This window comes from Taudactylus pleione, unplaced genomic scaffold, assembly GCF_031769625.1.
Source record: "Taudactylus pleione unplaced genomic scaffold, aTauple2 ptg000041l, whole genome shotgun sequence".
In the NCBI taxonomy this organism is placed as follows: Eukaryota; Metazoa; Chordata; class Amphibia; order Anura; family Myobatrachidae; genus Taudactylus; species Taudactylus pleione.
The window spans coordinates 35131107-35158634 of NW_028284443.1; the positions used below are offsets into that span (position 1 = coordinate 35131107).

General features: G+C 42.3%; 1 protein-coding gene across 1 annotated transcript in view; it reads left to right on the forward strand.

Moving 5' to 3' along the window:
• NALCN (sodium leak channel, non-selective) overlaps positions 1-27528 on the forward strand; it is a 665599-nt gene that overhangs the window by 95706 nt on the left and 542365 nt on the right. Inside the window, exons 4-5 of the mRNA XM_088456607.1 lie at positions 14875-14958; positions 18603-18742. Of these exons, the coding sequence (XP_088312733.1) occupies positions 14875-14958; positions 18603-18742 (224 nt within the window). The remainder of the gene's footprint in view (positions 1-14874; positions 14959-18602; positions 18743-27528) is intronic.

Sequence of the window (27528 nt, forward strand, 5' to 3'; positions counted from 1 at the left end):
CCAACATGAGGAGCCGCAAAGTCTGGCATGTCTGTATCCATGTTGGACACGCCAAACACCTCCACAGCCTGCACACACCCCTGTGCCAGCTCTTCTAAGTCTGTCAACTCCAATGACACAGGGGTGGGACCCCCACCTGTCCCCCTTGCATGCCTAGCCCTGTCGGCAAGTTTTTGCTTGAGACGATATTTGAAGTCTGCCCATCTGTGGAATGAAATTGGAACCATTATCCTTTTTTTTACAATGGGGTTTGTTTATAGGATGGGAAAGTGTTTACTTACCGCCGTTTGACATCCCGGGCTAGACGGACATAATCACCCACCCTATTGACAGCAACGGCGACCTCCTCCCACATTCTCCACTTCTGGCTTTGGCTCATATTCCTGGCTGCCTGGGGCAGGATGTCAACGCACTTCTGGATCAAAACCTCCATCTCCTTGCTTGTGAAATGTGGCTGCCTTTTTTTTTTTGGCAGCTTTGGCGGGTTGACTGGGGCCAGCAGTCTCTTCCATGTCATCCTCCTCACCTATTTGGGTAAATATGCAGATTTAGCCACTTCACAACTTGCACAATATTATGTTTTCAAAGAATCATTGAGACAAAATGCATGAAGGCCTTACCGCCGGAATTTTGGCCATTGTTTCCCTGGTCTGAAGCCATGTCTCTGCTTCCAGAATGAAATCAACCAGAAATTAAATGTGATTTCGTGACGTATTTATACATGCGTCCTTAGTTTGCGGCCGCATCATTGATTGTGCGTCCCTATGATTCATCCTTAATTTGTGCGGGAAAATAAACACTATTTATGGCTTGGTGTGTGTGGAGTCGAGGTTGCGTTGTTGGATTGTTGGCGGTTAAGTTGGTTGGATTTGGTTGTTTGCGGTTGGAGGATTTGGCGGTGTTTGTATTTTTTTTGTTTTGCTACAGTTGTTTTGGTTTTCCGTTCGCATTTTTTTGGTTTATTTTTTGCCATCGTTTCCTGATTTGGTAAGTTTTGTGCAGTCTAATTTGTGGCCAATTGGTGTCTACTTCTGGTTTTTTGTTTTATATTTTTTTTTTTACACTAATTTCATCTATTTTAGTTTGTTTTGGCTTTCGGACCCAAAGACCTTTTTGTTGGAAATCTTATATATTCGATTTTGGTAAGTCCATTATTTTTCTTGCATTTGCGAACTAATTAACGCATTTTTGACTGTTGGTGTAGTGACTTGCATTTGCGAACTAATTAACGCATTTTTGACTGTTGGTGTAGTGACTTGCATTTGCGAACTAATTAACGCATTTTTCGAGGCTTATTCATCATGTAAACCAGTTTTGCTTTTCCCTTTTCCATTTTTGGGGTCCATTTGACCCCTATTTGACGTACGGTGTGCAATGTCGTTTTCATCGATGGCCAAATGTGTGTTTCGCCTATTTTATGTGTTGGCTTGCACCAATTTGACAAACATAAAATCACCCTCTAAATTTTTGATGTCTCATTTTTGGCTTTTTTACAGTTTATACGTATCATGACAATACCCCGGCATGTAAGCAGCTATGGATGGTATCATAAAGCTAAGTTGTTTTAATATAGTTTTGGGGTGGGTCAAAAGCCTTACATTGTAAACTTTGAATTTCAGGTAGATCTGGGGTGAATTGTTCTGGCCCTGCTCCCGGAAGACGACCAACCTCAAACTCGTCCCAGGCATAGGCATCGTAGGCATGCAAGGCCCCAGATATTTCGAACACGTGTCACCCTTTTTGGAATGCCCGATGATGAGGTTTTAAGACGCTACCGTCTACCTCCCAAAATCATCATAGACACTCTCTCATTAATAGAAAGTGATCTTGAGCGGCAAATTGACAGTCCAACAGCAATACCACCACTGACGCAATTTATGGCGGTGTTACATTTCTGTGCCTCAGGATCGTTTCAAACAACGGTGGGAATAGTGGCGGGCATCTCCCAATCCTCCTTTTCCCGGATCCTGAGGGCAGTGATGGAGGCACTTTTCAAGCACCTCCATCATTTTATTAAAATGCCTTTGGATATGGGTGCCCTTAGTGTGGCCAAAGCCAATTTTTACCAAATAGCTGGCTTCCCACACATCATAGGGGTTGTGGATGGTACTCACATACCACTTCAGCCTCCAGCACGGCTGGAGGCAATATTTAGAAACCGTAAACACTATCACTCCCTGAATGTAATGGTGGTATGTGATGCCTCCCTCCAGATCCTGTCCCTGAATGCTAAATTACCAGGAAGTGCTCATGACTCCTTCGTCATCCGGCAATCAGGGATATGGCAGAAATTAACCAACCTACAAGCTGGTGATGCGTGGCTTCTGGGTAAGTGGAGACCTTTAGTACATAACAATGTTAAGCTTGATACACAGTGTTCCTGATGTTGTCTATTTTTTTTCACAGGAGACAGTGGATACCCTTGCATGTCCTGGCTGCTCACTCCTTATTTGGCTCCCACACCAGGGCCACAAAGTGCGTATAATTCCGCACTTACAGCCACCAGGCAAGTGGTGGAGCGCTGTATCGGCCTTTTAAAAGGCCGATTCAGATGCCTCCACCGCTCTGGTGGCGAGCTCATGTATGTGCCGGATATGGTGTCTAAAATTGTGGTCCTGTGTGGGATATTTCACAACATTGCCATAAGGAGTGGTGTCCCAATGCAGCCAGAGGATGCCTTACCTGAGGATGGCCCCCCCGAGGTTGGTCGGAGGTCAGTATGTGGGGGGGCCATACGCGATGATGTGGTGGCCAGATTTTTTAGGTAAGTTGTAACAAAACTACAGTGTTTATACCTAATGTGTTTGTGTTTGTTTGCGAACATCTAATTTTGTGTTTTTTTTCTCACCATCTTCTGTTTGTTCACATAATCTTTGGCACTCCAACGCTCACTACTTCCTGCTACCCTTACCAAACCTGGATCTGGTCCTTTTGGGCATATATTCTGGAACCCATATCGCAACGCCATGTTTGTGGAATCATGTTGGCATGGTCCTTCGTCAACCAGTTCTTGATTTTTTGTTTTTATTTAATTATTTCTTGGTATGTGTTGTATTTGAATTTATCACTGTGTTCTTTTTTTGGGAGTGACCACTTTGTTTTCTCTGTTATGTTGTGAATAAATGTTTGGAGAGTGAAATGGTCTTCCTTTTTTGGGACGTTAACAGCAAGTGTAACCAGGTTAACACAAGTTACATTTGACTAAGGGGTAATCCAGTACTGACGCCAGTTGAGCTAAACTGAAATATGTTTTCAGCTTCCCAACCCACACCAAAAGGAAGCCTGGCCCAACCTTGGGATTTGTAAGATTGGCCTAAGCAGCTTGCGCACCAACTAGGAACCTGTAAAATGTAGAAATATGTAATTGACACTACACCCAAAAAGGGAAATGACATTGTTACTGTTATGTGTTTCTTGTGTCTGTTTGACATACAAAGACAAAACACAATCTAACTTTTAAAAAAGGGAAATCCTTGCAGGAACAGTCTACTTATGTCATGCTAAACTATCTTGGTTTTGGATTTAAAAAATGAGCCAGAACGTATATTTGTCTGAAAAAATTTATTTTGAAAAGTTAACAAAAATAAAAAAACTACTGGGGAAGGAGGCCAGACAGCCGGTCAAGGGCCACAAGAATGCCAATTACATGTTGGCGCATCTGGCCAACACAATCCGCCACCTCTTGCCGACGCCTCTGTTCCTCTGTGGGTGAGAAAAGTGTGTGGGTTAATACAACAATAGGGAATCCACATTAAAAAAACAAAAACACAACGAAATCACTCCTAAACCTAAAAAAAAAAAAAAAAAGGGGGTGCTGCCAAAAATACAAGGCCTATGTACAAATTCCCACAGGTGTGATATGTGTATGTTGAAATCACCAGGAAGAGGTAAAGGCAAACTGCAAAATCACCAAAAGTCAAGCCACAAAAACACGAAGAAAGGCACGACACATGATTACATACAAACAGTTTGTGCTTTAAAAAAAAACAAAATAAAAACATACCGGGAGCCAAAACGGGAGCTCCGGAAATGCCTCCATGATCCTCCTCGGAGGATCCGTCATTCCCCAAAGAATGGGGAGGAGTTATGATGGACTCCGGGGAGGGGGTAATTGGAAGAGGGGTGGGTGGAGGAGAGGGGGAAGTGGGACGGAGGGGAAGGAGGCCCGACATTTCCGGGAGAGGGTCTGGGAAGGATGGGGAGGAGTGGGGAATAGGGGAAAGATTTGGGGTGGAGTGTTGGCTGGGGGTTGGGGATAGTGGCCGGGAACGCCGTCTGGACGGACGGTGACGGCGGAGTCTTGGCTGTCCCCCTAAAATATGTCAAAGAAATTGCGGTTAGTTTATGGACAAATCCGGGGACCAAAACTAAAAAAAAAAAACAACCCAAAAAATAAGCCAAATAGGAGTAGAATGAATAAATCAGAAATAGAGGGAAAACATGCACACGCAGATATGAGTACAAATAATAAATAGGACAGACAGGAAAACATGCACACGCAGATATGAGTACAAATAATAAATAGGACAGACAGGAAAACATGCACACGCAGATATGAGTACAAATAATAAATAGGACAGACAGGAAAACATGCACACGCAGTTTGCCCCACAAACACAAACATTAAAACCACAATACATAACACTTACTTTCCTCGATCTGCATGCGAAAGCATGCCAGCAAGCGGGGCGTTCGCCGTTGCAGGTCGGACCACCTGCGCTCCAGCTGCCCGATGTTGCGGCGTGAGCCGAAGGACCGCAGGCGGGACCGTGCCTCCGCATATGCGGAGCGCTTCTGCCGGTTGGTGATGGGTTGAGGTTGGCTGGTGATCCGGCGATCCATGACCTCCGTAAGCACCAGCAGCTCGCGCCTGGTGAATGCGGAGGCTCTCATGATGGCAATGGTGTTTTTCTTAAAAATCATTTTTGATAAAGTGTGTAAAAATTTACTGATTGGCTAATGTATTTTGGAAATTAACAGGAGCAATTTTATTGGTTAGTGTATGAGTCATGTGTTCGACAGGGCCAGAAATCTCTGGAGAGTTATGATAGGCTTGATGCAGTGACATGCGTAAGCAAATTTAAATAAAGAAATGAACCCAGGGAAATATGCGGGGATCCACAACAATAGAACAATTGTTTAATTGTGGTTCACATGTTTTTTGAACAATAAAAGCGAATGTTTCATCCGTACGTATTCTGCGGGTAAACACAAACACGGACAAGAGTAAAGTTTCTTGCATTGTGTTGAAAAAAAACAAACAATTAAGCTAATTGATACATTGATTGGCATGATACGATTGATGGAGGTAGGCAGAATAAAGGAGCAGGCAATCGACATCTGACAAGGCCACTTCCTGTTTATACTTGTGCGTGCGTTCCTTTCAAGCCATTTCGGGGATGTACGCTCGCTATTTCGTACGCTCGTTAGTTAGAGGAGGGGTCGTCAGAGTTTAGGGAGGAATTTTAGATGCGAACGAAAATACGAGCGAGCCATTGAATTTAAATATTTTTGTACGTACGCCTAACGTACGTGCGCCCGCTTGCGAGTGGGTCTGAATGAGGGCCATAGTCTGTAACTCAATAATAACATATTGACATTTAGGATTTTTTTTTTTTTTGCTCTTATGACCTGGAACAAACGCAAGGATAAGGTTGGCTGTGGAAAGCTGCCACCATAGCCTAAAAAGTACCCGATGCAAGAAAATGCAGCACAAGAGGCTTTATATTTTTACTGAGCACATAACAGATTGTGGTATAAAGTATGGTGGCAGTACTTTTACAGCTGGAATACCTGTTCTCAGCATGGCTTTAGCTGATAGAAGCTGCTTCAGTAACAGAATAAACTATTGTCTTAATTAATCGGTAATAGGGCATTTTACATCACTGAATATAAAACTGTTGTACAGTGATTGATGGGTTTGTAACATGAACCTGTCAATTAATTCTTGCGTGATGTGGATCCAGGTCTTATTGATTTAAAGAAGTGTGAAATGAATAAGGATAATGATTATACTTTAATTAACTTTAATGATTAAAGTTAATTATATAATAATAGATAAGTCATGAACTTTGAAATGTAGTTGTAAAGTGGAAATCGCACCAGATTTGTTTAATTTTTCCAATCTTATTACCCACGTACGCTCGCCCAGCATAGACAGCCCAGCTGAATGAGTGACAGGAGAAGCCGTTTGTGGGAGGTGACAGGGGCAGTCCACTAGAAACCGGGGAGTGTTGGTGCGAACGCAGGCGTGCCTGAGTGTCCCAACGCCGTTACAGAGGCGTGCATAATTAACAGGCAGCGTTATTGTACACGTCACCTGGTTGAAATACACATTGAAGTGATCGCAGTGCTAGCGGCAGGGTATAGTCTACCTTCAGCGCTGCGATCGCAGCCGATGGTGCTTGATGTACCAATGGTTTCAAGCACTTCCAGGACATGACGTACGCAAGTGGGCATTTTATGAATGGCTGGTGGGCATCTGCATACACATAGTGATCGCACGCCAAGACATAGTGGGCATGCTAATGCCTTGCAGTGTGATCGCCTGCCGTGCTGGGTGTGCGCTGGATTTGCATATGCATCGAGCGAGCGTTCGTATCTAGCGAGAGGGTCTGAATGAGCTCCTTAGATGTAGATGCCTCTTTCTTTTCTGACCAACTAACACAAGTAATAACATTTGTAAATACAGCACTGACATTTTTTTTTATCCTGTACGTAAAGCAACACAAGTCCTTTATCTCTAGATATTTTATGTTTCACCAATATTGATGTGTACAAAATAGCAATCAACTTAATTCATGTTTATAAAACACTTCATTTCCTTTTCTTTTTGTTGTTTGCAAATGTCTACAGCAGCTGGTCTTTTGAATGACTTTTTTCCAAGTAAATGGCCACGTTAGCGCACTGTGCAAATGTATACATTTATGGTACATGCTTTAAACTGGGGCATTAAGTCTAAAGCTCACTCTTTCTTCCAGAAGTTCTTGGCTGTTGCAATAGGATACAAGTTATTAAAAAAAGTAGCTATAGTTACGGAAAGTTGCAAGACGTAAACAAGTGAGTCAGGTTATATTTTATTAACTGTATATTAATATATATAGTACATGCCATACAATGAGTGGTTGTGGAAAAATGATGGTCTAGTTGCACCTACTGTATAACCACCCAGACATCCTTATTCTGTATCCCTATTGTAATGTTAGAACATTTCTATGAGAATTGCAGGTTGCAGGGAATGCAATTGTCTCACGACATTGGTGATTGAGTGCCTCTATGAAATACAGTAGCAACAGTGGCGTACCTATAATGGTTGCAGTGTGTGCAGGGCACACGGGCCCCCGGGTCCAGAGGGGCCCCGCACCGCACACCATGCACCCATGTTATTTTAAACTTACCTGTCCGTGGTCCCGCGACGGGTGTCAGCGCTGCTCAGAACACCGGAATATGGCCGCTGCGACCATTTTTTATGATGCCACTTTATTTTCATATATTCGCTTGTACTTATTTGATTCTCATGATTATTTTTAATTCATTCCTATCAAATATTACTTAGACTAATTAAAAACATTATGCTAGATACTACAACTTACTTTGCTGCCACCTGTTTATAGCTGCCATTTGACAGGCTGTTAGAGGGCAAGTATAGTCATCAGTTAACATTATTGTTATATCAAAAGCTATGCATTATTGAGTCATTTAGAGGATACAGTGCCTGACAGCTTGGTAGACTGTGTAGATAGATGATTGATACACAGGAGCAGGACCCTTTATGTCACAGCAGCTGAAATTACTAAATTATTCTGTGTCATATCCTATCAGGGCATTGTATTAAATATCTAGGAGAGGCATCAGCTGTCTGTAATACAATGAGGGTGTATCTATAATGGGCGCAGGGTGTGTGGTGTACAATAGGACCACACCGCACCCCCTGCACCCATGTTAATACTTACTTCTCTGGAGTCCCGTGCCAGCAGTTGCAGTGCTGCGCAAATCACCATGAAAATGGTATGGCGGCCATTTTCCCAGCGAGTTGTGAATGCACAGTAAGAAAATCACTGGGAAAATGACCACTACACTATTTCCAGAGTCCGTGCTAGGGATGGACATCGGAAGCCTGGCATCGAATAGTTGTTGGGCTTCAATCATCCAATCAAGTAATGCGATGGCTATTACTACTGGGGCCACTGCATAGGGGGGACTACTACTGGGGCCACTGCATAGGGGGGACTACTACTGGGGGCACTGCATAGGGGGGACTACTACTGGGGGCACTGCATAGGGGGGACTACTACTGGGGGCAATGCATAGTGGGGACTACTACTGGGGGCAATGCATAGGGGGACTACTACTGGGGGCAATGCATAGGGGGACTACTACTGGGGGCACTGCATATGGGGACTACTACTGGGGTCACTGCCTAGGGGGACTACTGCTGGGGGCACTGCATAGGGGGGACTACTACTGGGGGCACTGTATAGGGGGACTACTACTGCAGGCAATGCATAGGGGGGACTACTATTGGGGACACTGCATGGGTGGGACTACTACTGAGGGCACTGCATAAGGGGGAACCTCTTCTGAGGGCACTACTGGGGGCACTGCATAGAAAATTTGTTGTACTGTACATGTTCAGACTGTGACTTGCCGGAAATAAAGGAGATGGAGACTGCACACGGGCTCCCTACTCTCTGAGTATACCCCTGAATGAGGAGGTAATAATTTACTTTTTAACAGAGTTTCACTGGAATGTTGGACTAACACTGAATAATTTATCTTTGAATGATATATCCAGTGGTCGCACTGGGTGGGGGGGGTTCGGAGCACACCGGGTTTCACCATCTGAGGGGGTGACACCAAAATGTCAACTTCTCCTAAGTAACAAGGAGCTAGGCACTGCACTGTGGTGTTATTGTGCATTGCCCGGCTTCTGCTCACTGAGGATAAGCCGACAGTGCAGGAAGAGTCTCTGGGGGCAGCCTGGTGTCTTCGGGATTGCTGAGCTCACCCCCAGAGTGATGAAAAGGGGGCGCCCCCCGAGCCATGCCCCCTTCCCATGAGGATATGCTACCTTTTGGCATATGCACCTACAACGCATGCGGGGCTCTTTTTGGCACACTAAGTGACACTGACCCCAGTGACAGCCACTTAAGTATCTTATTTCAAAGTTCATATAATAAAATTTCTATTTTGTCCCTATTTAGCAACATATGCATAAGATAATGTAAACAAATAGTTCACATTTTGTTTCCATATTTGCCAAAGTTGTTAAAGAGGGCTTGTCCTTGTCAATGGGTTGGGTACGCGATCCCGGTGCTGATAATGCCGGCGGTCAGAATCCCAGCAGCTGAATCTCGACGGTGGAAATCCCAAAGCATGCAAGTAAGTATTCTAGCTCTTACCCTAACCCTCTCTTTACCCTAACCCATCCCTCCCACAGCCTAACCAGAAACCCCCCTCCCCCCCCGTGCGCAGCCTATCCCAAACCCTCCTCCTAGTGCCTAACCCTAGTACTCACCATTAGGATTGTGGCTGACGGGATTCTGTCCGTCTGCATTGTATGCACCAGGAGGCTGACTACATCCTTTGTCAATAGATCAGTAAAATATGGGCAACTCTATCTTTCTGAATTTTTAGCAGGTGATTTACATTTTTTTATGTTTCATATTTATTCCAATAATTTGTAGTACCCTGCATAATGAATTTAATTAGAGAACATGTTTTTTGAGGGAAATTATCATCTTCATTGTTTTCTCAAACACATTCATTCAAATAAATGCATTCTGCAAGTCATACCTAAGCATTTTCTGTTTAAATTGTATAATGTTGCCCACTACTGCTTTTTGTATGCAATGTGGAAATCATAGTGAGTTTTCTAATTGTTTCTACTTGAATTTGCAATAAAGAACATTAATACTCTTCAATACGTTACCTAGCAATAGTAAGCTACAGTGAGTCAGTTGTTTTATGTTACTAAAAGCCAGAGCCGTAACTAGATATTCTTCACATGTAGAATCATGGTCTTACGTATTTTATACAGAATATAAGTGCCATACACTTTAAAACTATTGAATACGTTCGACCTTGCAACAAGTCAATAAACATTGTACCAGAAAAACTAGTACACATTGAATACCATAGGCTTTTAAAATAAATAGCTCTATAATGTGTCTTGTGAAATGAAACATGGATAGAAGACTGAAGAGACAGTAATATATTTACTAGCTGCAGAATATGTAGACATGGGGGGTGACTCTCAGTCGAATGTGCATGCGTCACGATTTTTACTGCTGGGGAATGCAGATAGAATTTACATGGAGATCAATGCAATATGATAGGTGTTTCTGGGTGTGTAGCGGATAGATTCAGGTGACTGCTAGAGATTGAATGCTTGAAATCAAATAGGCTTTTCTTTAACCAAATGGTACAGCCAGTGCAATAGCTTCTTACTCAGGAGTACGAACAGCAGGTCAGGAACATAGCAATATGGCATCACAGGAGAACAGCAATGTGGTAAATCAGTGTATGCAACGTCCAGTACACAGAGGGATGCAAAAGGTGCACAGCCTCCTATCTTTCCCACTTGAATGACCCACACTAGTAGGTTTATATACCTTAACTCCGATTTATTGAAGAAAGGGTGTGGTTCTTTCCTGAGCCACAGAAGGGTAACCATTTCATAAATGTGGCAGATGTCTAACCTGCTACAGGGTGGTAATGGGAAGTGGGGAGTAGAAGGAATGGCTACACGTCACGGGTGTGTTGGGACATGTCAGTGTTCTACTGACACCGGCGGCCGTGGTGAGTTAGACATTCTGCGCCATAAGCAGGTGCAATGTTCGGTGGCCAGGCTGATGGCTCACTGATATGCATTTTTTGTCTCAATAGGACACTCATCGTCAACAGCATTACCATAAAGACGTAGTATCAGATGCACAAAAAGACGCAGCCGCTTCCGAAACTGCGTCCGACTCAGAATCACCCCTATGATGTGTAATTATTTTAAATCTCTTATATATGCACCTGGCACATGCATAGGTGCGCCTTACCTATTTGGCTTTCCAGAACTGTCCCGTTAAAAATGTGTTATAGAGCTTTTTGTGGGATTTTGGGTCCACGCGGAAACGCATGTAGCAAAGTGTAAACCGTCATCTTAGTGTTATGCAAAATCATTTTATAACCATTTATTAAAATTTTCTCTTTATTCTAAAACACTGTTTAGCTCAGCCCTGTGTGTCTTAAAAATGTTATTAGAGTGAGGGGTTATCAAGACTGGCTTTACTATGGGATATAATCAAAATGTTGACGAGCAAAATGTTGACGTGGACATTTCAACAGTTAAAAGGTAGATACAATCACAATGTCGTCATTGAATTAGAAATGTCGACAGGGACAACATGTTGACAGGGTCAAAATGTAGACACAGTTAAAATGTCAACCATTATAACATGTCAACAGTCATAATAAAATGACACCGTCGACATACATTATTTAGACAACCAAAATGTCAACATGGACTACATTATATGATTCTGATAGCCTTATAATATCTCTGTATTTTAATAGTGGACATTTACCTGTTGACATTTTGACCCTGTCGAAATTTCAATCTGTCTATATATTAATTGCCTACATTATGTCCATGTCAACATTATGTCCTTGTCGACATTTGACTGTCTACATATTGATTGTATATAGCTATATGGGGCCTAATTCAGAGTTGTATGCTATTCCAATGTTCACACAGTTGTGCAATTATCGGTAGTTTGCGCATGCTTCACAACCACAATGTGCACCAGTGACAATTGAGTTATGATTATGGTTGCAGTGAAAATTCATTCACATTTGATTGACAGGAAGTGAATATGTGGTGGGAGGTAACAGGGAGTGACTGCTAAAACAGAGGCGCTTTCCGGCAGTTTTCAGGTTGTTTTCCAGCACTATGAACACTCTCCGGAAACAGTATATACAGTATATATGAAATTTATTACAATCAGTAGTTAATGACATAAAGTTTTAAAAAACGAAAAAATACCAATATTAAAACTAACTAAAATCAGTGGACGCCTGCAAACAATCCAATCAATCAATCAATCACCCATATAGTTCAGAGTAATAGGAATCCTGGTCTGAGGTGACCAACCCTAAAGCTGGCCACACACTAGACCAACTTACATCCAACCAGCCAACTTGTTGATTGGTTGGAATGAAAATCTAGTAACGTATGGGAGTAACTGATGATCAGCAATTTGCTCCTAAATGTCAGAAAACAGATGAAAATGGTCGTTCAGACAAGTTTGTTAAATGTTTGATCTAAACAATTTGTTCAAATAACAGTTTTGGTCCATTTTCCAGCGTTTGGGTGCAAATTGCTGATTGTCATTTGCTTTCATTCCTTACCAGATTTTCATTCCAACCAATCAACTAGTTGGCTGGTTGGACAGATAATCTTTAGATGTGTGGCCAGCTTAATAGATTTGACTGCCTGTATGACAGGAATGATTTAGAGACTTGCTCAAGGGTACCATCTCTTAAGGAAGTTAGGCCCTCATCCTGACACAATGTTTTTTAAGGAAAGAGATACCTTCAAACCATCTAAGGTCCCCCTCATTACAAAAAAGATAAGGACAAGTACCAAGAGTAAAGGGAAAAAAGTGAAAAGGGGGAAGAAAGAGAGGAGTTCTGGGAGGAAAATATGAAATTGAAACAAAAACTTTAAAAGGAGTTAGAAATAAAAGGTATATTTAATTTATCAGACAGCTCTCTCTCTACAAACGAATTGTCACTCTTAAATAAGGACTTTAAATTTGCCCCCCACAGTGAAACCAAACTTATTTATTTGTTGATTTAATTGAACAAATATGTGAGAACATTGAGTCATAAAAGATATTTTGCATTAAAAGCTTTGGAGAAAAAGGAAGTACATAGATTGCTTATTGTGCTAGATTCGAATGATGAAATACCCCTTGATATTTTCGCATCATTAAGATTAGAGGGTGAAGGGATTCCTGTTAGCACCAACATGAAACTACAGGTTGAGTCTCCCATATCCAAATATTCTGAAATACGGAATTATTTTGGCATGACTGAGATAATGAAACCATTGATTTTTGATGGTTCAATGTACACAAACTTTGTCTAAGGCACAAATTATTGAAAATATTGTATAAAATTACCTTCAGGCTGTGTGTATAAGGTGTATATGAAACATAAATGAATTTCATTTCTGTACACAAACTTTGTTTGAGCCACAAAATGATTGAATATATTGTATAAAATAACCTGCAGGCTGTGTGTATAAGGTGTATATAACACATAAATGCATTCTGTGTGTATATTTGGGTCCTATTCCCAAGATATTTCATTATTGTATGCAATTATTATTATTATTCCAAAATACGGAATATTCCGTTATCCAAAATACCCCTGGTCCCAAGCATTTTGGATATGGGAGACTCAACCTGTATATGATGTTAAAAAAGTGGGAAGCGTTTCAGGAACCCCTCTGATCTCTAACCTCTTCAATATCAGGGGCTATTTGTGGGGAGTTTTTACTCTAGGATGATGGAAGATTTTCAAAAATTATGTAAAAAAAATTGGAGCAAAAACAGAAAAGAAAAAATAGAGACAATTTGTCCAGTGGAGACAGACTGGCTCTAAAATAATCATTGTCTGAGAATTTGATCATTAAACAGGCAATTAAATAAACAAGATTACTAAACAGAAACCTATAGACAACTTAAAATTGAGATGTTTTATAGAAAATTATTCTCTGATCCCACATCAAAATTCCAGAAGAAATGAAGAGATCGTTTGGATCCAGCTCTTGAGGAAAATGTGATATCCAAAGAAACTTTATATACCAATATCCCACATGCACAAGATATTTCAGCTGTAGAATATTATTTATGACAAAATCCCCACCTGTCTGAAACATCATGTGATTTTGTAATGTCCGCAATTCGGTTTATTTTACATCACAATTATTTTTGTTTGAGTCACAATTTTATTTACAAACACATGGGACAGCGATTGGAACCAGGTTTGCTCCTAGTTTTGCCAACCTATATATGGGGCACTTTGAGGAGTGCTACATTTGGGTGGCAAATTCAGAGCAAGCCTTATTTTGGGAAGGGGATAAAGGGTATATGCGTGCAATCAGGGAGAGCTGGCACGTATGCTTCAGCTAGCTGAAGATAAGTCTGGTTTGTTGTGTGTATGGACTTCATTTATTAGCTATACATACTGTATAATAAAACTAGGTTTATTTGAGGCTAGTGTGTACATCTGTTATTGGATTTATTGACACAACAGATAGACAAACCTGTCATGTATGAAGTGAATACTGCAAAAACATTTATTAAGAATGTGCAGAGACAGACTTGGTTTTTCAGAAACTGTAGAAGGATCTATAAATAGATGGAAACTTTTCAAGAAAATACAGATATTATAATAAGATGAGGGTTAGGTCATATGACTAAAGGATGACATTTTATTATAAGGAGAGCAAAATACACAACTGGGAAAAACATCTACATCTCAGGAGCATCTATTCTATAAAATGTTCCAGATTAGTGTTGTTAGATCTCAGCTGTGGGCAATGTTTGTATAAGGGGAGTAAAAAGTGGAATTCCTTAATCATGCCTTTGAAATGACCAAGTTACTTTAGTTTTTCATATCCCAATTAAGATATTTTACATACATTTCTTGCTTAACCAATTGTCATCATACATATTTATACACTGGGTTTTAATGTACGAAGGACTGATGTTGTATGTTTAAGTAAAGATCCATTTTGTCAGTTTGTATATATTTTATTAATGTTATTGTAATAGTAACAAAATCAAAATATTCAATATTTGTTTTAATATTCAGGGAGACACATCCTATGTGAAGGATCGTTGGTGTGTTTTTGATGGATTCATGGTATTTTGTCTGTGGGTATCCCTCGTTCTGCAGGTAATGTTTAAAGATGCAGTGTATGTAAATATTCATAATTCAAACCAAAACTTTTATTAAGTAAATACTATACACTATTTCTCCCCCATTCCAAACGTCTTAAATTCCCCATCTCCACCCTTTTTCTAAGCTCCTCCTCTCTACACCTGTTTTAAGCTCCTCCATCCACCCGTGTTCTAAGCTTATACTGTTGTGAGATCGCACTCTCCAACCCTTTGTAAGCTCACCCTCTCCACCCCTGGTCTGAGCTTCCCCTGCATCTCCACCCATTCTACTCTTCTACTCTACACTCTGCTGTAAGTTCACCAACTCCACCGTTGATCTAAGCTCACCCTCTTCACCCCTGTTCTAATATTCTACTCTTCACCTTGCTGTAAACTAACCCTCTCCACCTCTGGTCTAAGCTCACCCACTCCACCCCTGGTATAAGCTCACACACTCCACCACTGTTCTAAGATCCCCTTCTTACCCCTGGTTAGAGTTCCCCCTTTCTACTTGTGTTTTTGAATTCACCATCTGTATTGCTGTGATGCAGATTCATAAGTATTACATTTTCAATACATATTGTCTTGAATGAAGCTATGTAGGATGACCGCCCTAGATAGGAGAAGTAGCTTTTCTCAGAGTGGAATTAAGTTTACCAGAAGATGGTGGTAAAATTCCCCATTCTAAGTGGATTCCTATAGCATTTTGATAAAAGTGAGGAATGAGAGTAGCCTATTATAATTACAAAATCATTAACCAAGTTTGGTCCATATTGTAAAATATATTATACAGATATGAAGCAAGATTAATTATGGCAAACACAATGAGGCATCTGTCATTGTGCTGCTAATTCTAACCACATAGCTAGCTTACTCTTAAGAGTGTTGGGATTAGAGCCCTTACCATTCATGGGGTCGACAATTCACACAATTTAGCTAAAAGAATCCACTCATCTATACATAAAATATAACCTTAAATGTGCCTCCTATTTTTAAAACTTTTAAACAAAGCTATTAATAGACTGCTCAAAGATCTGCTTATCATGTTAGCACTGTGGTCCCATAGTGACATTTTCCAGTATGTGTCAGAGATGCCCCCTCTCCCTGCTTATTTGCGCTCTCATTATATAACCTACGGCTGCCAAATTTAGGGCCAATTCAGAGATATCTGGGGTTTGTGTTGGGTCCATGGAGCATAAGCTGGCCTTATATGCAGATAACTTATTATCCATTTACCTCACTCCCACCCACCCTGACTGAACTTGAATTATATGGTCATTTCCCCGGTCATAAGATTAACCTTGATAGATAGATGTCCTTGACTTTTACATTTCACAAGACAACATAGCCCACTTGGGACATCTCTTTCCATTCAATTGGTGTCTTAAATATTTGGGTGTATTCATAACCAGGTATTACCCCTAGCTTTTTCAGGCTAACTTCCCACGCATACTTTCCCAAATTAAGTCAGGCCTTACTTCGTGGCCCCACCACTTTATATCCCGGATAGGCCGAATTAGTGTCACTAAAATAAACATCCTCCCTAGGCTCCTGTAACTCTTCCAGACCTGGAGTTCACCTCCGAATCCTCCAAAGATTCAGTCAGGGGGATGGTCTGGGTATCTCTAATTTTAAGCACTATTTCCTCTCTGCACAGCTTGCTCAATGCATCTTATGGAATAGCTCAGGTTCCTCTAGAGTTTGGATTCATCTTGAGGTGGAGGCTCTGGGGCTGCTTTCTCCTGCTTCCCTCCTCTGGCTCCAACAGGCTCATCACCTAAAAATAGCTCGAAACCACCTCATTGTCTCCCATTCCTTGTTGCTATGGGACTCAGCTGCCCGAACATTTGGCCTTTCTCCATCTCCTGCCCCAATCATTCCACTGTTTAACTCTAAGGATTTTCCCCCTGGTATGGTTCCCTTAGCATTCTCCCTTTGGCTAAAATATGGTATTAGATACCTAAATGGTTTGACTCACGACACCACATTTCCCCTATTTTCTGACATGAAATCAAAATGTTATATCCCCTCTAAAAAATTTTCCAATACCTACAGCTACGAAATGTTCATGGCATAGTTAAACACCTTCTTGCTCTCCGCCCCCTGACATCTGTTGAATTGCTCTGCCTACATCAGTCTTCCACTGCCGGGCTGTTTTTGACATTATACTATAGGCTCCCACACGAGACCCTCACGAGTTGGCCTGGGAGCGGGACCTGGGAGAATCCATAGATCATGATGACTGGGCTGAATTTAGAGAGGGAGCTGCCTCTAGCTCAAACTGTGGAAGGATAAAAGAGAATGTATACAAAATTCTCTACAGATGGTACTTGGTCCCCTTCTGTCTGAAAAAGATGCTTGTCTGATGTTGGTGTGGCTGCACATTGGAGGGCACGTTTCTCCACATTTAGAGTTGTCCAAAGCTTACTGGTTTTTGGACATTTGATTTCTTCGATTCTCCAACTCTCAATCCCTATGGATCCTATTTGTTTTCTTTTACCCTTGGCCATCCCGAGGCCACATACCATCAAAATAAACGAATCAGGCACATTCTCAGCAGCCACCTGTCAGCTGACTGGAAGCAGCCGTCTCCCACCACCCTTCAATCAATTATTCATAGGGTCTGTCTGGTACAGCACATTGAATTCATGACCACTCCTCTAAGTCCTTTGACAAGGTCTGGGGCCCCTGGTTGTTCTTCATCAATGCTAGTTCCCCATTAATTTAACTTTCACCTCCTTTCTCTCCCCCCCCTTCTTTCTTTGCCCCCCTTCTATCCATATTCCCCCAAAAATGGGACTCACAGAAATATGCATGTTGTTGTCTGTTTTTAATCTTGTTCTCAGATTGTTTGCTTATTGTTGCATTATCTTTCTGTGTTGATCTTCAATAAACATATATTTAAGAAAAACAGATTCATGTGAATAGAAAATTATCTTTTTAAGTAGTGGCTTGTGATGAGCCTAGGCACTAGATTTACTATCCGGTGGTTTTTCAAAGCGGCTGATGATCAGCTGCTTTGACCAATGGATTTAAAGCAACAACAGAAATAAATGCTAAACCAGCCTATCATTTTCTGATCATTTTCAGCTTTGTAAAACCAACAGTAAATGTTCCCGTAGGAGTCAGGACCGGATTAAGACCTACTTGGCCTGGGGCTTCAAATAATCAAGGGCCTATTGTGAGAATATGAATTAGCTGTGACCAGTGCCACGTGGTCATGTACACTGCTTACACTATCAGCCCCAAATACGGAAAAGTAGAAAAACTGTATAATTTTGTAAGGAAAATAGAAATGCAATTTTAATATTTGTGATTTATGGCTAACCATGTGGTCATTTGGTTGACGGGTCCTCATCATGCTGTCATGATGATGGGCCTATTTTTATATGGAGACCTTTTGCTGTATTCCCATCTGCCCCATTGTTAATCTGGTCCCGTTAGGAGTAGATACGCATCTTAACATTGGCTGGAACAGAACCCAAGCGTAAGACAAATTAAGAATCCAAGAAGAAACTTGCTTCTAAAGTTTCTAGCAATTGTTAATTAATTGTTGCGCACCAACCAATAGACCTGTATTAAACTTATTTGTATGGATATCTAATTAACAAAAACCCCTGTGGATTTCATCATTCATTCTATTATTTGCTTTGTACACAGGTATTTGAAATTGCAGACGTTGTAGACCAGATGTCTCCATGGGGAATGTTGCGTATTCCACGTCCTCTGATTATGATTCGTGCTTTTCGTATTTATTTCCGATTTGAACTGCCAAGATCTAGGATAACAAATATTTTAAAGTAAGATGTTTATTTGATTTACTCACATGGCTGCCATAGCAACAATATATATATATGTTTCAGGATCATGACTAAATGTGTGTGCCTTTATGTAGGTTGACTTCTTTTATACATGGAGGATACATTCAATTAGCGGCAATATTATCGCACCCGCAATAATATCGCCGATTTTGTTATCGCATCGGCGATAATTTATTGCCGATTTTTCATGTGAAAATGGAGAAAACTTTTCTCCGTTTTAAAAAGGGGGAAAATGTGCAAAATCCCTATTTTAGGGTAAAAATATGGGGATTTCTTACAGAACCCTTTGGACAGCCCCCCTAATGATACTTTGCGGAAAAATAATCGTAAGTTGCATACTTTGGCAAAAAACAACAGATGACATTTCGGTCAAAAAAATTTTTTTTTCGTGAAAAATGTGATTAATGTATTAGGACTGATATTTCGGAGGGCCAGGCTTTCCAAACCACCTGAGCCAGCCACGTGCGATGTTTAAAACACTTGGCGCATCCAAATATTCAGCAGTCGTTTTTCGCCAAAGTACGCAACTTGCTAACTTTTTTTTCACTAAAGTATCATTAGGGGGGCTGTCCAAAGGGTTCTGTAAGAAATCCCCACATTTTTACCCAAAACTAGGGATTTTGCAAATTTTTTTTGCCTGCCCTAGGCTATGAAAAATGGCCGTTTTTCCGCTATTGTTGGTGAAATCGGCCAAACGCGGCCGATCGGACGACCGATTCGCCAACAATGGCGAAAATGGCCGATTTCGCCTCTAACTGAATACCATAGTAAATTTTTAATTAACTAAATACAAATAAGTAGATTAAGGGCCATATTCAATTGCCGTCAAAAAGCTGAGATCGGTGAAAAGTTGTCACCGGTGACGTCATTTTGCCAGGAGAGAACTTTTCCGGTGCGAAAAGTCTGCGCATTGTAACCATCGGAAAAGATTCGCCTGTGAATGGAAAAAAGTGCAGAATTGGGGATTTGGGGTGCAAAGTTGTGGGAACATCCCTGGAGCCTTGGGACGGTCCCCCAAAGGTAAACTGCGTCAAAAAAAGTTTAAAAAATACTTTCGAACACCCCAAAAAAGTACTTTGTTTTGGGGGCCAAAAAAAAGAAAGTTGGGGACAAACGTAAAAACTAGCGAAATAGACTCCAGGGGGTCCCCCAAGTATGCCCCGTGTGTTTTTTGGTTTGCAGGTGTTTGCTGAAGGTGCATTTTTTAACGTTTTTTTAAAAACGCACTTTAGCGATTTTTAACCATGCTTGCACCCATTTTTATGTACCCCAAATTTGCTGGGACTACTTATTTTTGCCCAAAAAAAAGCTAATTGCTATTCTTCACCACTTGTGCAAAGACGCTAAATATCAGCAATTGAGAGCATTTAACCACCCCAAATACCTTTCAGCAGGGCTATTCAGGGGTATCCATAGTGATCCCCCATGTCAGTGCATCTTTTGGGGGGTGTCATGGTGATTTCCCCAAATCTGACAGGACTTTTCGCTGATTTCAGTTTCGCCGGGACATGTTCTCGCGTCCTTAGTAATTGAATATGGCGCATCGTGGTGACAAGCACGATACTTTTCAGGTGCCAAAACTAGCGATGACGGCGAAAAAAATCCGGCATGCGAAAAGTCCAAAATATTCAATTAGAGGCGAAATCGGCTGTTTTCACCGTTGTTTGCGAATCGGCCATCTTCACAGACGATGGCAAAAAACTGGCGTTTTTCGCCTAAAAACTGAAAAAAACTTTTCTCCAGCCTAGGGCAGGCGAAAAAAATTAGCAAAATCTTTATTTTTGGGTAAAAATTTGGAGATTTCTTACAGAACCCTTTGGACAGCCCCCCTAATGATACTTTAGCGAAAAAGAAATTGTAAGCTGCGTACTTTGGCGAAAAACGGGCGGTGAAATTTCGGTCAAATTTGTTTTTTTTCCGTGAAAAGTGCGTTTAACGTATTGGGTCTGGTATTTCAGAGGACCATAAAAATGCGCCAAGTGTTTTAAACATCGCACGTGGCTGGCACAGGTGGTTTTTTAAAACTGTTAAAAAAAACGCCTGTGCCAGCCACGTGCAAAACACTTGGCGCATCTTTATGTCCCTCCGAAATACCAGCCCCAATACATTAAATGCATTTTTCATGAAAAAAAAAATATCATTTTTGACCGAAATTTCAGCGGTTGTTTTTCACCAAAGTACGCAATTCACAAAGTATCATTAGGGGGGCTGAAAAATCGTTGATAAATTATCGCAGATGTGATAATATCGCCGGAAAATGGGTGATAATATCGCCACTAATTGAAAACTTAGAAAGTGTCTTTAGATACCATCCTATTGATCACCACACAAATATTAGTGCCCATTACAAAACACAGCTTTTTGAAAGAGATTCATGATACTATGTTATGAATAATGCTACAATATATCAAATAGACAACCTTTGATTACAGTATTTGTCACGGATTAAAACTAATATTTATCACACAAATGTTATATCTTTAGGGCTGTCATTTGTTTAAATCAGATAATTTTACGCTTAAAAAATGTAACATGCAAATATAGGAACTTACAAGATAGGACCTTACTATATGTAGCATAGCTTTAGAAATATTTCTGGAATTCCACTAATAAAACAGTTTATTCTGAGACAATATCTGCAACTGTGCTCAGGGTACTTGGACACTGTGGTGTGTATGGGCTTTTATTGAAGCCGACAAGCACAAAAGGGGAAGTAGTCTTAATGTCGAAACTCAATATGTCAACAGATGACATGATGACGGTAGAATGCTGACATGGTTGTATTGTAACTTAAAGCATTTTAATTGTGTTTTTCCATATTGTTTAACTATATAATGCCAACACGGTTAAAATGCTTTAAGTAACATTGCAACCATGGCAGTATTATGCCGTTGACATGTTGACTATCGACATAAAATTTTGTATTTCCATGAGAGGTACAGGTGAGTTTAGGAAGCCCTTAAAAGGCTGGCAATGCAGGTGCAATGTTCATGCTGTTTCTGTGTATTACTGGTTCTCAGCTTATATTTTCTCTTTAGCTGCACATCTAACTTATTTGTTACAAAAGCGAGTTAATTCCATGTTCTCAGTCATCATAAAATTAATGCGGATTGTGTGGAGATTAAATACTCTTAAGCATAACTTGCTGCACATCCTTGACATCTTAATGTTCTGTATGTATGGAAAGAAATATAAACACTTACGGGTCATACATAAAATGGAAAAGAAGAATTTGGTTCCACCAGGGCAACATACAGTGATGGTTTTCTCGTTTTTAAGTGTGATCTTGGGTCAGGGCTTCACTTATGCTGGAATGTACAGGAACGTAGCTCCAGCACTTCTGCTTAGCTCCAAGGTCTTTCCGACACTTTTCACCCCATATAGTCTTAAATGTTTAAACATAATTGTTATATAATTATATATGACATATATGTTTTAAAAATCATTTTTGTATGATAAAATGTACTTGTACTTGGTACCATTGGGTGCCATCAGAAACAAGCACTGATAATATGTAATAATATTTTAAAGATTCATCTACAAATGAAGCAATGGGTTCAGTACAGGGAGGTAGATAAGTTACTGTATGTGCTAGATGGACTTTTTACAGCTCAGGGAATATTGAAGAGCTTTCATGACATGGGGTGTAGTCATGCTACCAGCACTTACATTATGTTCCCTGCCCTTTGAATGCCACTAACACCATGGTAATTGGGTGTGTGATTCAATTCACCATTGCTCTGCTACGCAGAGCAGTGGTGAGTGGGACTTACTTTAAACAACTGCCCTAATATTCAGGCCATTTGTGATGGTGATTCAGGATCCTCTTTACTTCTAGTTATATAACCAGGTTGTTAATTATCACTGTATAAATAGCAATCAATTTATATGTCCCAGTGCTGAAAATGGGATTTTGGTACCTACCGGTAAATCCTTTTCTCTGATTCCACAGGGGACACTGGAGGTTGCTTACGCTGGGTATAGAGGCGTGGATAGCTGGAGCTGGCACTTTAAATAATTTAGAAGTGTGAAGCTCCTCCCCCTCTATGCCCCACCAGCCCTCAGTTTAGAAAATGAAGACCGAGAGGAGATGGAGAACAAGCGGAGTAAAAGGGAGAGAAGATCACACAATAATGAAAACATACAACATACGGAACAAACCGAACAGGCAGGTTAAGAGCGCAGAGGTGGGCGTCCAGTGTCTCCTGTGGAATCAGAGTAAAGGATTTACCGGCAGGTACCAAAATCCCATTTTCTCTTTCATCCACTAGGGGACACTGGAGGTTGCTTACGCTGGGGACGTCCCAAAGTTTTCCCCACGGGTGGGAGCGCTCTGCAGAACCTGTATAACAAGACGGCCAAAACGAGATGCTGAAGCAGCAAACTTGTCAAATCTTTAAAAAAGATTTTCAAACGTGTGAACAGAAGACCAAGTGGCCGCACTGCACAATTGTGACATGGAGGCTCCCCTACCGGCCGCCCACGACGCACCCACAGAACGTGTGGAATGAGCCGAGAAGGACGAAGGAGGCTGACGTCCAGCACTAACATAAGCCTGATGAATAGTCAACCTATCCAACGTGCCAATGTCTGCTTAGAGTTGCCCAACACCTCCGAACAGCATCATAGGACAAAAAGCGACTGACTTACGGAGGGACGCTGTCCTGACAACATAAATGTGGAGAGCTCTAACCACCCCCAAGGTAGAAGAATCACCCGAGTTCTCCACCAACAACGGAACCACAATAAGCTGGTTGATATGGGAACTGACACAACCCTGGGAAGGAAGGCGGCTACCGTCCAAAGTTCCGCCCTAACAGCATGAAACACAAGGTAAGGTGGCTTATAGGACAGAGCACCCAAGTCCGGAACTCTACGAGCCGAAGCTAGAGCCAGAGGATGACCGTCTCCCAGGACAAGTACTTAAGATCAACCGCTTCCAAAGGTTCGAACAAGGGCGACTCAAGAAACAGAAGCACTAAGTTCAAATCCCAAGGAGCTACCGGAGGTACAAAAGGAGGCTGCACATGCAAGACCCCCTGAAGAACCGTCTGCACCTCAGGAATGAGGGCCAATTACCGTTGAAAGAAAATGGAAAGGGCAAAGACCTGCATCTTTAAAGTTCCAAGGCGAAAGCCATAATCCAATCCAGTCAGGATGAAAAATCCTAGATTGGAAAACCCCGACATATAAGAACGCCAGATTCGATGATAATGTGCAGCCGAAACTGGCTTCCTGACGCGCAGCATGGTAGGAATAACAGAGTCTGGGATGCCTCTATGTCTTAAGATATCGTTACAAGAGCCACCCCATTAAACTCAGCTGCGCTAAATTGGGGTGGACGAAAAGACCCTGCTGAAGAAGATCCGGCCGCAGAGGAAGGGCCCATGGGTCGTCTACCAATAGGGACCGAAGGTTCGAGAACCAACTTCTCCGAGGCCAGCCTGGAGCCACTAGACTGAAAGAGGCAGACTCGTGTTGTATTCTCTTGAGAAGACTATCAAGAAAAGGAATCGGAGGAAAAAAGGTAAATGAAGTCGTGGATCCATGGAACTGTCAGAGCGTCGACTACCTCTGCCTGCGGATCCAGAGTTCTTGACACGTATACTGGGAGCTGATGATTTAATCATGACTTCATGAGCTCCACCTGAGGACCCCCCCACCCCCGCGATGAATCAGTGCATAGAACACGTCTGGAAGAAGCTTCCATTCCCTGGGATGGATGTCCTGGCGACTTAGGTAATCTACTTCCCAGTTGTGCACACCCGGGATGAATACCGCTGACAGGATTACTGACTGATTTTCGGCCCACGGGAGAATCTGAGTTACTTCTCGCATGGCTATGCGACTTCGAGTCCCACCCTGTCAGTTGATTTAAGTGACAGTCATCGCGTTGTCGGACTGAATTCTTACCGGACGAAACTTTAGAAACTCTGTTGCTTCTATAAGAGCATTGTAAATCGTTCTGAGTTCCAAAACATTTATGGGTCACTTCTGTTCCAGAGGGGACCAACTACCCTGAAAGTGATACTTGAGGACTACTTACTGCTCTCCATTCTCGAAGGCTGGCATCCGTTATTACGATAGTCCAATCCCACCCTCCGAATCTTCGGCCCGCCAGAAGATTATTGTATTGTGTCCACCAGAGGAGAGCCCCTCTGGTAACCAGGTTCAGACAGATCTGTAGGTACAAGACTCAGATGAGATTCTGAGTCTTGTGACAGGAGGTCCGGTTGAAACACTCTGGAGTGGAACCGTCCAAACTGTAGTGCCTGGAAAGCAGCTACCATTTATTTTTTCCCCCCAAGAGATGCAGACAAAGAAGTAGGGACACCTTCTTCGGTCTGAGGACCAACTGAACTAACAACCGGATATCCCGGGTTTTGTCTATCAGAAGAGAAAAACCCTCTGATGCCGTATCCAAGATCATGCCTAGAAACAGGAGCTTCTGGGATGGATAGGGATGTGATTTCTTGAAGTTGATTATCCAACTGTGTTGGATTAAATTGTGATATGTCAGTAAGGCATGGTCTGAGAGAAGGGTTACTGGTGAAGCCTTGAGTAATAGGTCATCCAAATAAGGGAATATGTTCACTCCCAATGACTGAAGGAAAGCAATCATGACTGACATGAGTTTGTATAAATGTGGGGAGCCGAGGATAACCTGAACGGTAATGCTCGAGATAGGTAGTGATTCTGCAGTATAGCAAACTGCAGGAAAGTTTGATGCGGTTCCCAAATGGGAACATGGAGATAGGCATCCTTGATATCCAGGGATAAAAGGAATTCCCCTGGTCTCACCCCTGACGGACTGCAGAGATTCCAATTCTGGAACGATACATCCTCAGATACAGGGTTAAGGACCTGAGGTTTAAAATGGGTCTGACCGAACCAACTGGTTTGTGCACCACAAACAGGTTAGAGTAGAAAAAAAAACTCCATAACTCGTTGATTCTCCAGAACCAGAAGTAGAGATGACACTATTAGAGATTGGATAGCCTCTTGTAGAACCCTGGCTTTGTCTGTAGGTAGTGAAGAGCCGAGGTGGATGGGGGACTCTGAAGTCTATTCGGTACCCCAGGTAAATTAGTCTGCCAATCCACGGTTTGAAATTTCTGCAAGCGGACTCCCACTGCAGGAGACCCCAGGTGGGGTGGAAGACCGTCATGCCACCTGTTTTTCAGCTGGTTATGGCTCCTGCAACAGTGTGTGGGCGACCTCTACCTCTGGCGCCTCTAGCTTGCGTGGGAGCACCTCTGGCTCTACCATGAAATTAAGGTGTAAGCTCTTCTGGGAGCCGGAGCAGTAGATGGGAGGAAAGAAGACTTACCCCCAAAGGCCTGGGATATCCAATTCCGGGCCAAAAGCATGTCACCAGTAAATGGTAAACCCTCCACCGCACGTTTGGACTCTACGTCCGCTTGCCAAGCGCGCAACCAGAGAGGTCTGCGGCCCTAAATAGCATACGCAGATATCTCTAATTGAGCCCCCCGCTGCTTGTTAGTGTTGTCTCCCACTTACTATTCGAAGGGTCCTTTAACACTGTAATTCCCGGCACTGGAAGTGCCGTTATTAGAGAGACGGGAGACAGACGCATCTACAGGAGGAGGTGTTTCCATCATGGATGATGCAAAAGGATGGCTTGACGGAACGTGGAATTTGGAACCGCTATGAAAAAGGAAAAACAGCCGAGCTCTTAGGTTGTTCTGAAATAATTCACACTCCTGGATTGCAGGAAACATATCCTCAGGTAAATTAAGGACATTTCTGACCGATAAAAAATTAGAGATTCCACCCCGGCAGAGGCGGACTCTAACTCTTGAGGGGTACCGCCCCCCCCCTTCGGTATCCTCCGTGGCGATGAGTTCTTCTTCCGACTGGAGAGCAGTCATTAGAGTACGCTCTTGTGTCATCGTTGATAGGAAGTGGAGGGTGCAGACACCGCTGTACCCATAACCTGTACCAGGGTGTTTGGTTAACCCAGCCACCCAGGGAGACTGAGCCTCAGCTAACAATGACCTTACATCTGACATAACTCCTACCATGTCAGCGGCCCATGGAGGAGATGATGAGTCAGTAATAGTCATATGAAGATCCATTGTTATACAAGCATCACATAACATGGACCCAGTAGCATGCGGCTTGGTCTGAACAGCTTTTGAGAAGCCTTGGTTCTGCTGGACATGGTACACACAGTCACCCAGCTTAAACAGAAAAGACACAGAAATGACAAAGAAGGCTGGTTTGGGACACAGAGGAGGAGGTACCCCCTTCCCACAGATCAGATTCCCCTGCACTTACACCCCAGTTACTTACAGCCTCTTTACCAGGGTTGTAGTCAGGTGATGTAAATGTCCTGCAGCACAGGGATGGCAGCAGAGGAATCCAGCCTTCTGTTTTCAGTGTAAATCACTTACAGTCCTTTGCACAGGATCCTGTAGTGGAAGCAGGAGCCATGACAGCTGCACATTACCTCTATGAGGGAGAGGTGCAGGTTGAGTGAAAAACGGCATACACGCTGTTCATAACAGTTCTCTGCCGTGCCTTTACAGAGAGAGAGCCCGCGCTATATAGGCTCCGCCCCCTGCTTAAAGTCCCCAGGACTCAAAAATGGCTTTTAGCTCCGTTAAATGGAGAATCCAACACTTTTACAGTGCCCCCTGCTCCCGCAGTAAAGCTCTCAGCGGGGGGAGGAGAGCGGCCGCGGAAAGTGCGTGTGGGAGCAGCGACAGTGTTTGCCATCTCCCACGTGTAATACCGCCGGC